Source organism: Gracilinanus agilis, chromosome 3, assembly GCF_016433145.1.
Source record: "Gracilinanus agilis isolate LMUSP501 chromosome 3, AgileGrace, whole genome shotgun sequence".
NCBI lineage: Eukaryota > Metazoa > Chordata > Mammalia > Didelphimorphia > Didelphidae > Gracilinanus > Gracilinanus agilis.
The window spans coordinates 150052558-150064880 of record NC_058132.1 but is presented as its reverse complement, the minus strand read 5'-3'; the positions used below and the strand labels follow the sequence as shown (position 1 = coordinate 150064880).

General features: G+C 39.0%; 1 protein-coding gene and 1 pseudogene across 1 annotated transcript; one reads left to right on the top strand and one right to left on the bottom strand.

The window, feature by feature from the left end:
• The first annotated feature begins 2667 nt into the window (after positions 1 to 2667).
• Positions 2668 to 3144, top strand: LOC123238899 (40S ribosomal protein S11-like). The gene has a single exon (XM_044666149.1). It carries the CDS (start codon positions 2668 to 2670, stop codon positions 3142 to 3144), a length of 477 nt encoding a protein of 158 aa, XP_044522084.1.
• A 4278-nt stretch (positions 3145 to 7422) lies between these two features.
• LOC123241291 lies at positions 7423 to 9957 on the bottom strand (annotated as a pseudogene).
• Positions 9958 to 12323: the final 2366 nt, after the last annotated feature.

The window sequence follows — 12323 nt, the reverse complement described above, 5'->3', positions numbered from 1 at the left end:
ACACAAAAAAAAATGCACAAATTCATAAGCTCACATTGGCCTATATTTAATTCCTCAAAGAGTAACTCATCATTCCTAGTGCACTCTATTAAGTTGAATAAACATAAAAAATGAAACACTGATACCATTGGATAAATATTTTTCTTTTAATATAGTTCTGTACAATTTGAGTAACTCAAAGTCCCTTTTTTTTCCCTGGACTAATAGGCATGTGTTGTTGATCCTTCTATCAGTGGTCATCTCAGAGAAGTAAAGATGTAGGAAGCACCTCTTTCTTCTAACACTTCACCCTTTCAATGACACCAAACCTCTCAAACTCAGAAGGCAGCCACCAAGGCCAGGAATACCCATCTCAGTATAGGACTTGATGACTTGTACCCAAGGAAAGAAAAGAAAAGCAGAAGAGGCAGCCAATCAGATTCACCTAGCAAGCAGCTCAAATCTTTGCTACCATTGTTCTTAGAGGTGAAGGAAGAGAGAACTCTTCCCATCTCAGTAAGTCTGAAGCAGAGTCTGCCTGAATTGAGTCTTAAGCAATATGAGAGAGATAAATACTATATCATAAAGTATCTCCAGCTCTGTAGACTAAATAATAATAGAATTAAATAAATTCAGAATTGGTCAAATAACTGTATTCAAAGGATGGTCATGACTAATTCAAAGTCAATTCAATAAGTCTCCAATGTAATGTCCCAAAGATCAGTACCTGGCCCTTTGCCGTTTTCATTTTCAGGAATGATTTGAATGGACGTGTAGGTGGAATGCTCATTAAATTTGCTATTGACATGAAGGCAGATGTCTTGGCCTAAATATAAGACTGGATTCAATGAGTATAAATATAAAATCTCACTTGTAAAAAGTATCTGAGGCAAGATGTGAACTGACAAAGAAAAGTCTTCCTGACTCCAGGCAAGACAAAGACACTGGAATAGTTTTCCATTTCCTTTGCTAGCTCATTTGACAGATGATGAAAATGAGGCAGAGTTAAGTGACTTACCCTGGATCACATAGCTAGTAAGAGGCTGAGACCAGATTTGAATTCTGGATGTTGAATCTTCCTGACTCCAAGTCTGGTACTCTATTATGGTATCCATAATAGCTATTTATATAGCCTTCTTATAGTCTCCTTTAAGGTTTGCAAAGCACTTTCATTATTCAAAACAGCTCCCAGAGGGTGGTTTTATTATTATCTTTATTTCTAAATGAAGGGACTGAGAATAAAAGAGGTTCAGTGCTAGGGTTAGTCAGATAATAATCATGTGTTAAGCATCAACCGTGTACCATGAATTGTGTTTACTGATAGGGATAAACATAGGTAAAAGATCAATCTCACAAACTAACAGGCCCTGAGCTTGAACTTTTTTGGATTCTTTTTACTTTGGGGATGATGTATCTATGGTAAAAGGGAGGGATAGAGAGTGGGGAGAAAGAGCCTGGTTTGTCCCATCCCACTCTATCCCAGCTACTTCAGATCTCTAGAGGTTTCTTCTCTCTTGAGCTGAGTAAAGTTTTAGATAAAAAAAGATTTCCCTCTGGGAAGCCAAGCCTTTCGCCTCCTATGTGTGCTCGATTTGCTTGCCTGGGTGGTATTTAACTAAGAAGGGCTTGGTAGCCTATAAGTGGTCTTTCTCTTTCCCTTCTCCCAAGATCTAAATGGTTTTCTTCAAGGACTTCCAGACTTGCAGTCTTCCCTGAAGTAGAGAGATTGTGAAGATCCCATTGTGGACATTAGAGGTCCAAGCATTCACCCCACAGGGAAGGAGAAGGGCCATGTTAACTTATGTTCCAGGGTGATCATACTAAAGGCCAAAATAAAAACCATTTTTTCTCCTCTTCGAAGCAGTACTGTGTATTGGATCCAAGGCAGAAGAACAATGGGGGTTAAGTGACTGGCCCAGGATCCACAGCTTGGAAGTGTCTGAGGCCATATTTGAATCCAAGACCTCCCATCTGTAGGCCTGGCTCTTTATCCACTGAACTACTTAGCTGTGTCCCCCCAAAAAAATTTTTTTAAGAGGGTCCACAGTACATAGAGCCCCAGGCCCAAATCAGCAAGACTCATCTTCCTGGGTTCAAATCTGACCTCATATACTTACTATCTGTGGAACACTGAGCAAATCACTTAACTCTGTTTCCTTCAGTTTCTTCTTCTGTAAAAGCTAAAGAAGGAAATGGCAACCCAAATGGGGTCTATAAGGGTTGGATACAGATAATTTTAGCATTATGTTTAGTTTCCATTTCATTGCAACCCAACACAAATTTGGGGCAAATAAACTTGCAGGGACCTAGTGATTTGGCACAGTAGTTCCAAAACCATTAGAATAATTTTATTAGATGTCCTCATCCAGAAGAAAGTAAATGAAAGATCATGGGAAGCTCATTTGATCTGACAATTCAAAAGTCAATATACTACAAAACTAAATCAAAACCACCCAGCCCCATTCAATTTATGGCCATAAGAAGATAAGAAAACACTCATCTAATTGGTTTCTAACCTAATCTCAATCTCTGCTGCCCCCTCAACATTTTATTTTGCATCTCAATAGATTTCTTTCTTTGTCTTGTCTACTTTCAATTCTTCAATTTTTTTTCTTTAAAACACTGATTCAGCTTTTTCTCCTCCGGCCACCTGAGTGAGGAGATCGAGAGCCCGATCGGAACGGCGCCATGGCGGACATCCAGACAGAGCGTGCCTACCAGAAGCAGCCGACCATCTTCCAGGACAAGAAGCGGGTGCTGCTGGGGGACGCGGCCAAGGAGAAGCTGCCCCGCTACTACAAGAACATCAGTCTGGGCTTCAAGACACCCAAGGAGGCCATCGAGGGCACCTACATCAACAAGAAGTGCCCCTTCACCCGGAACGTGTCCATCCGCGGCAGGATCCTGTCTGGTGTGGTGACCAAGATGAAGATGCAGAAGACCATCGTCATCCGCCGAGACTACCTGCACTACATCCGCAAGTACAACCGCTTTGAAAAGCGCCACAAGAACAGGTCGGTGCATCTGTCCCCCTGCTTCCGAGACGTCCAGTTTGGAGACATCGTCACTGTGGGCAAGTGCCGGCCTCTCAGCAAGACCTTGAGGTCCAACGTGCTGAAGGTCACCAAGGCAGCAGGGACCAAGAAGCAGTTCGAGAAGTTCTGAGCCCCTCCCTGTGTAGGGCAGGCGGGCACATGGGCACTGAGTGTGCCCTGACCCGCTGCGCTGCTAATAAAGGCGTCCTCTCCCCTAAAAATAAAAAATAAAAAATGAAATAAAACACTGATTCATTTGTTTTCTTTATTAATCTATTTTTATAAGTATTTACTATCTCTCCCTCTCATGGCCTCTTCCACAACTGAACTTAAAACACATACGTACAAAATAACATCCTATCAAAAAATACACATAGTGCAGCAAAACAAATTCACACATTGACCACATCCAAAAACATGTTTCTTTCTGCATTTTAAATCCATTACCTCTTTATTTTTTGTTATTTTTTGTTGTTTTTTTTTTAAACCCTTAACTTCTGTGTATTGGCTCCTTGGTGGAAGAGTGGTAAGGATGGGCAATGGGGGTCAAGTGACTTGCCCAAGGTTGCACAGCTGGGAAGTGTCTGAGGCCTAATTTGAACCCAGGACTTCCCGTGTCTAGGCCTGACTCTCGATCCACTGAGCTACCCAGCTGCCCTCCATTACCACTTTAGCAATAAGTGGGGGACAGCATTTATTGGGGAATGGCTGAACAAGTTGTGGTATATTATTATAATAGAATCCTATTGGGCTATAAGAAATGAAGAGCAGGATGATTTCAGAAAAATCTGAGAAGACTTATATGAACTGATGCAAAGTGAAATGAGCAAAACCAGAATATGTAACAGCAATATTGTATGATAATCAATTGTGAATGACTTAGCTATTCTCAGTAATATAATGATCCAAAACAATACTGAAAGACTTATGATGAAAAATGCTGTCCAAATCCAAAGAAAGAACTGATGAAGTCTGAATAAAGATTAAAGCATAATTTTTTTAACCTTCTTTATTACTAACACTTTCGAGGGGGTTTTGGCCTGCATTTTTTTTTTTTGTGACATGGCTAGTATGAAAATGTTTTACATAAATGAATATGTATAATCTGTATCAAATTGTTTACCTTCTCAATAAGAGGGGAGGGAAGGCAAGGAGGGAAAGAATTTGGAACTCAACATTTTAAAAAGCAAATGTTAAAAATTTTTTGTTTACATGTAATTAAAAAAAACTAAAAAAAAAAGTTTAGGCATGTTTAATCTTTAGTCCTCTGGGCTTGTGGTTTATTATTTAACTCAGGATTCTAAATATCTTCTCTATACTATATTCTCCTACTACATTAGTATTTCAAGATTCCGTGACAGATTTCTGAGGATTCCTCCAGAATGCTTTTGATAATTAAAGAAAATATGTGAGTGGTTTTTAGTCAAGGTAAGACTGGTATTGCTGAGAACAAAACCCAAAACTGAAATAATTTAGAAAGACATTTATTAACTTGTTCAGTAGAAAGGAAAGAATTGGGCTAAGCTCAAATAATGTTATAATAGTTTTCCACAAAGGAAACTTCTTTCCATTCTCAGTTTAGGTCATAACTGGGTCATGGTATTTTTCATTGTAAGCTTTTTTTGCCCAGAAGTCAGCTTTATTTTAGGAGACAGTATATAATTGTCTCTGCGTAGTTCATTGATAGGACAGTACATAACCTACTTGTGTCCTGAGGACACTATGACTATTCAATTATTAGAGAATTAGTGTTCCTACAGTGTTGAGCTGGTGCCAAATTCTACTGCAGTGATAAGGACAGGGATGGTGAGGGACTAAGCATTTATTAAGTGCCTCTTATGTATCAGGCACTGAGCTAAAATATACAAATTGTTCCTCCTTCATTTTGAAGAAAACCAATGACATCACAGGGTGATGTTTTGATTTAAGCATGAATTGGAATTAAGGGAGGCAGAATTGCACAGTCTCTCTTCTAGTCATCCAAATCCAGTGGCAAGAAAAAAGTCAAAAATCAAGATGACTGGGGTTGATCTGAGATGTAGTTGATGACCTTGTCTTTTTCTGCATCTGATTTGATCAAGCTCTAAGTGCTATATAATGCCTGCTTCAGCCATCTTCATGAACATTAAAATTGTTTTCATATGTCTATCCATTGGGAGAAGTCTTTGTATGACTGGTGTAGATATCCCACTAAATCATCAATGAGTTTGAGACCTGTTAGTTATCCTCAACCTGGTTTAGCCCCTTTGCCAAGTTGGTTTTACCAGAGTGTGATCAATGGGCATGCAGTCACAGGTAAGAGATGGGTGACAGATAGACACTAAAGGTAGATAAGCAGCCCTAAAAAGGGCTCAACAAGTCTTTACACCAGAGGTGTGAGTACTCCCAGAATACCCCATACACAAAAATTATCTCATTGAATGGACATTAGACTCTCACTAGGGACTATTGATTTGAGAGAATATTCACAGACTACGGTGCAAAGATACTTAGGAGAATTTATGAAATGTTAAGTATGAATTCTTTGGCGGGGAGAGAGGAAGATTTAAAGTACTGGGCAAAGCATGTAAGAAGAAAAATAGGACAATATTTTCTGAAATGCCTGATCCTGCAGAGCACTTCTAAATTACCAAAAAGATAACTGACTTGGGTGGGAAAGAATATAGAACTTATTTATTAACTTGTCCCTCTTCCTCTCCTCCCAATTCCCAAAACAGCATTTTAAAGGTTTAAAGAGAAAATAATTGTAACTCCTTCTTTGTACATATCATTCTAGCTTATTACATTCCATCTCTCACCTCTGGGAGTTTTCACTGACTGTCCCCCATTTCTTGGAACTCTTTCCCTACTCATCTCCACCTCCTCCAACTTCCTCTACATTTTTTAGGTTTCAGCTAAAGTCTTATCTAATGAAAGAAACATTTTCCAGATTTCCTTAATCTAAGTGACTTCCCTCTGAAATTACATTCAGTTTGTTAAGCCAGTCATGTCTAACTCTATGTGACCTCATGGAATTTTGTCACTTATCTATGATGTTTTCTTGATTAAGATACAAGAGTGGTTTCCTTCTCCAATGTGTTCTCATTTTACAGATAAGGAACAGAGGCAAATAGGAGGTAAGTGATTCACACAGGGTCACACAGCTATTAAGTGCCTGAATCCAGATTTGAGCTCAGATCTTCCTGATTCCAAGCAGTTGCTCTATCCTTCAGCTTATCCTTTATATATCTTGCTTGTGCATATTGTCTCCATATTAGACTGTGAACTCCTTGAGGACAGAGACTGCCTTTTGCCTTTCTTTGTATCCCCAGAGTTAAGCAAAGTACCTGACATCTAGTAGGCACCTTTGAGTGACCTACTGAAGGTCATGTAAAGGATCCAATAAAGGGAGGAGTATCCCCTAAAATTTACATATAGCCTAACTTCATCTCTTTGAAATTTTCTTCCATGATTCCTAGTCTTCCTCGTTAAGTCAAGAAGGATAAATCTAATCCCTTGATGTGGTTCAGGGAGTTGACTTCATCATCCATAAAAGGGCAAATAAGACACATTTATTTTATGAGACACTCAGTTTATCATGCATTGCAGAACTTATAATGATATTTAAGAGGCCAAAGAATTATAAAATATTCAAAAACTGCATACCTTATATCATAAACACTTTCTTCAAAAAGAGTTTCAGACCAGGCCTGGAATCCAGAGGACCTGGGTTCAAATCTGACTTCAGACACTTCCTAGCAGTGTGATGCTGAGTGAATCAGTTAACCCCAATAGCCTAGCCCTTAACTACTTTTCAGCCTTGGAACCAATACTTGTATCAATTCTAAGAGAGAAGGTAAGGGTTTAAAAAAAAAATGGTTTTGGAAGCTACCCAACACAATGAAAACCAAACAACATCAGAAAAAAGTGAAATTAATTAGATCTTTAAAAAAAGGAAATGATATTATTGATACAGGTTATTTCAGATTCTGCTGTCTATTGAAGCTAAACCATTGACTATTTAGACCAGTGATTACCTAAGTGGGCACTACCACCCCCTGGTGGGTACTGCAGCAATCCAAGAGAGCAGTGATGGCCACAGGTGCATTTATCTTTCCTATTAATTGCTATTAAAATTTTTTTAAAATTAATTTGCAGAGGGCTAAGTAATATTTTTTCTGGAAAGGGGGCGGTAGGCCAAAAAAAGTTTGGGAACCACTGATTTAGACCAAAGAACATAACTAGTGCCTAAATGGAAGATATGTAAAGATTGAAGATAGTATCTATTTTTGGAACTTGTTTATTTTTTTAATTCAATATATTACAGTGAAATCTAACATAAAGCAATCTATGGTAATAGTTATTGTTGTGTTCAATATCCAAGCAGCCAGCAAGTTTTAGCGAGTACAAAGGAATATACCAAAGGCGCTCATTCAGGGACATCAATATCTTCAATGTCTGCCCCGAATATTTTACATTCTTGACAGACCGAATTCACAAAGAAGAAAAGTTCTCCCCCAAAATTATTCTTCCCTTATCAGAACAAAAAGGTCTCATCATTCTTCTTTAGGTGACCATTGATGATGTCATATAATGACCAGTCCAAAATCAAACACAGTTCAATGGCCCATACTAGTCCCACAGCAGTGAGAGCCTATTAGCACTTAACATAGTGTCTGGCATGTATTAGGTGCTTAATAAGTATTTATTAACTGACAGTTTGTTGTGGAGAAATCCTTTTTGATCAACTTTTTGTGTAGAATACCAGGAACTTGTTCATCATGAAAGCCCTTTTTGGTCAATCATTCAAGGCATCAGTCCATTACTTCAGAAAGATTGTTTAGTCATTTTAGTTGCATCTGACTTATCAAGACTCCATTTGAGGGTGGTTGTTTATTTTTTGCAAAGATACTGGAGTGCTTTGCCATTTCTTTCTGTGTCAGAGTTACTACTCACCTTTATCTGCCTCAACACTGAAAAAATAGTCAATATTACAAAATAAGAAAAGTTTCAAACCAACTTCTTTATATAAAGTATTAATATCAAAAATGGGAAGTAGACAAAGATATTCATTTTGATTACTACTATTTGTCATTATTATGGTTCAGACATTTCTATCATGTTCAATTCTATTTCTTTTAACTCTTACTTTCCATCTTAGAATCAATACTGTGTATTGGTTCCCAGGCAGAAGAGTGGTAAGGGCTAGGGAATGGGGGTTAAGTGACTTGGCCAGGGTCACACAGCTAGGAAGTATCTGAGGCCAGATTTGAACCTAGGACCTCCCATCTCTAGGCCTGACTCTCAATCCACTAAGCCACTTAGCTGCCCCTATGTTCAATTCTTTGTGACCTCATTTGGGGTTTGCTTGGCAAAGATACTATCACGGTTGGCCATTTCCTTCTCCTGTTCATTTTACAGATGAGGAACTGAAGGAGACAAGGTAAAGTGCCTTGCCCAAGGTCACATAGCTACTAAGTGTCTGAGACCAAATTTGAATTCAGGAAAATGAGTCCTTTGGACTCCAGGCCCAGCACTCCATCCATTATGCCACCTAGTTACCCTTTCATTTCCTATAGAAATTTAATTGATCTAAAGTAGTTTCTTTAGTGGCAAGACTGAAATTTATCAGAAAAATTTAATTTAGAGTCTAAAATGGGATAATAATAGTTGCTACCTTCCAAGATTGTTGTGATGATCAGATGAAGTAATAGTTGTAAAATACTTGGTACATAGTAAGTGCTTATTCAACACTTGTTTTTTTCTGTTTCTTTTTTTCTTCTTAGAAATTCACATTTGGAAAGATGAAGAAAGCTCTGGTATTGGCTTTAACTACTTCTGCATGTCATAGAGTTTAGAGTAGTGATGGTAAACCCTAAGGCACAGGTGCCAAAGATGGCACACATAACTCTCTCGGTGGGCAGGCACACCACCAACTGCTCCAGAGTTTATTACTAGAAAGGCAGAAGGACTCGGGCAAAGCTGCTCCCCTCCCCCTCTCTATCATATCTGATGACATTTTTTCACACCCCTCATTCCTTTACCCTGCAGCTCAATGGAAGCACACAGCGGGTAAGATGGATAGCTCATAGGTGGCAGAGCTGGAGGGGAGCGGAGTGCTTGGACCACTCCCCTCTCCCTCTCTACACTTACTGAGGACATTCCTCACTTCACCTGCCCTTCTGCCCAGCAGCCCAATGGGAGTGCTCCCTCCCTCCCCAGTGTGGGGTAAGGGGGGTGGAGCAGGGTACATCCAACACTTGATGGGGGAGGGGCACGGCACTTGGTCTGGGAGGGTAGGATGGGAGCAAGGTCTGGCACTCTGTCTCTAAAAGGTTTGCCATCACTGGCTTAGAGATTAATGTAACCACAGGTGTAATAGTGTCAGCATTCTCCCTACCAATACCCTAAATTTGGTCAAACTGATAGATAATACTTAAGTTCTGACATGATCTTAATGGCATTGGTTCTCCCTCCATCATCACAACCCATCTCTGCCTCCTTATACCAAAGGGGGTTTTTATGAGTGTTTTTCTTTTTTTCTTTTTCTTTTCCTTTTTTTTTATCGTTGCAATCAATTTATTAAAATAGATAACTGAATAGGCATCTGCAATGGTATCTTCAAATTCTACACCTGGTTCAATGCTGATAGAAGTAATCTGTTTAACAATTTCAGAAGGGCTGTGTAAATCAATGAGGCATTTATGAATTCTTATCTGGAACCGATCAGATCCCATGTCTTTGAACCTTCACCACAAGGAGTTTTTCTAGTTGTGATTCAAAGGGTCTTAGTGGGTGTTCGAACAGGTCCTTTCACTTTCAAGTTCTTTTCTTTGGTCCCTCTAATTAGGTCAGCACATACCTTCTCCAGGGATTTCACATTGAGGCTGGTGAGGGTGATTCGAATTTGGTGAATGGCCACTTCGGGCTTCACAGGTGCCTTGCCAGTGTCTTTGAATGCCATGGCAGCAATGCAGCTTCCTAACCGACTTATTCCTCAGAAAGAGTGAACAGTGGTGAGTTAGGAGGAAGAGAGGCCGAGATTGCCTGCTCCAAGAGGCTGCAGCGAGGGTATCTTCCCCAAAGAGGTAGTGTTTTTCTGTCAACCACAGACTCACAGGATTTAGAGCTGGAAGAACCTAAAAAATGACCCATCCGAGGTAAAAAGCATAGGGACTAAGGAAAGAGGGGTAATTCCATGTCTCAACTTCCTGACTTCTTCTGACCCATTTTTGGCACCTAAGAGCCAAAGGGAAAGAAATGACAGAAATGTGGGAGGAAGAAAATTCATGCCCAAAAGTTATCCTTACAAAATCAGGGGAAAGGTCTCTATGTGTGACCACAGTCAAGCCAGCATATCATTAATCAGTTTACTTCAGGCAGAAGTCTTAATGGAGAATGTTTGCATATTCCTGAGCCAGAGGCTTTGTCTCCATCTTCCTTCCTTCCAGAAATACAAGTTGATTTTTCAGTAGATATCCTTCGGGATTTATAAAGATTTACTTAGTCAACTACCTCTTTTTTTTTTTTTAAACTAAGAATCGGTTCCAAAGTGAAAAGTGGTAAGGGTTAAGCAATTAGGGTTAAGTGTCATACAGCTAGGAAGTGTCTGAGGCCAGTTTGAACCTAGGCCTTTCCATCTCTAGGTCTGACTCTCAATCCACTGAGCTGCCCTATTCCCTTATTTTATTAATGAGGGTTGAGGAAGAGAATTCACTTGACCAAGGTTACACAGTCAGTAGAAGGACCAAGGCTTAAATCCCAGAAAAAAAGGCCTTTTTCCATTAATCTACTCTGCATTTGTACCTTTCCATATGGCCTAGGACAGAGCACTGACCATTTGATATTAGTCACCAGTTCTCACTGGCTAGACTTGGGTGGAATAGTCCTGAGGGAAGATGATTCACTGAAGTATCGTAAGCATAAGTTAATCAAGTCTACCTTAAAGTAATCTCTTGTTTTCTCCCTACTTTGCATAAAAACCATAAACAACATTTCAATATCAACAGAAGAAAAAAGCCAGTATAATGATGGACTGAGGAATTTCCCCACTCAAGTGACTCAAGACAATGGCATCTTTTTTTCTTTCTTAAAAACCCTTACTTCTAGTCTATATCAGTTTGAAGGCACAAGAGAGATAAGGGCTCTGGGGTCTAGACTCTGGAGTCAAGTGACTTGCCCAGAACCACACAGCTAGGAAGATTCTGAAGCCAGATTTTTTTTTTCCAAGATTTTTTTTATTCCAAATGTTTATAAATCCAAACAAAACAAGAATTTCCATATATAAAGAAAAAGGAGATATTACACAAATGAAATCACAAATTTCCTATATATTTATCTTACTTTTCTTCATAGCTACATAATTCCATTCACAAGTGTCCCAAACCCTTCCCACCCTTTCCATATCACATAGAATATCGTCATAGAGGCCAACATGTTCATATAAATTAAGTCATTCATGTTTTATCTTTCTGTTCCCTTTCTGGAGGTAACGCTCAGGTTATTCTTTCAGTATTCCTTCTGTAACTGTGTATAATGTTCTCCTGGTTCTATTAATTTCACTCTTCATTATCTCATACATAGTTCTTTCCAGGATTTTTAAAATTATTTGTTTTTATTATCATGCAAAATACATTTCTATATCACTCATTGTTGTAAGAGCACACTCATACAAACCAAATCCCCAAAATAAAACGGTAAATAGATTGATGTGAAAGATAGTATGTTTCAGTCCGCAACCATATGACACTAGCAGTTCTTTCTCTGGAGGTAGATAGTATTACCCATCATAAGTCTTTCAGGATTATCCCAGATCATTACATTGCTGAGAGTAAACAAGTTTTAAGTTGATCATTGTACAATGTTGCCCTTACTGTGAACAATGTCTTCTCTGTTTTGCTTATTTTGCTCTGCATCAGTTCATGAAGATCTTTCCAGCTTTTTCTGACTTTCCAGGATTCTTAAAAATTAGTCAATTTGTTGTTTCTTATGATGGCATAGTATTTCAAATTTGAACCCAGATCTTCTCAAATCCAGGCCTGGCACTCTTGCTGCCTAACTTCCCTAGAATCATATTTTACATTAGCATAAACTTATACAAATAAGGCATTCATTAGCTGTGTGACTGGGCAAGTCATTTTACTCTGCCTCAGTTTCCTCATCTGTAAAATGGACTGGAAAATGATACACCAATCTAGTATCTTTGGCAAGAAAACCCAAAAGGGGTCAGGAAAAGTCGGACAAAACTGAAAGGACTGAACAACAAAAATACGAATGAGACTAGAAATGAAATCACTTGGAGGCTGATTTCATCTCAAAATGCCACAAAAC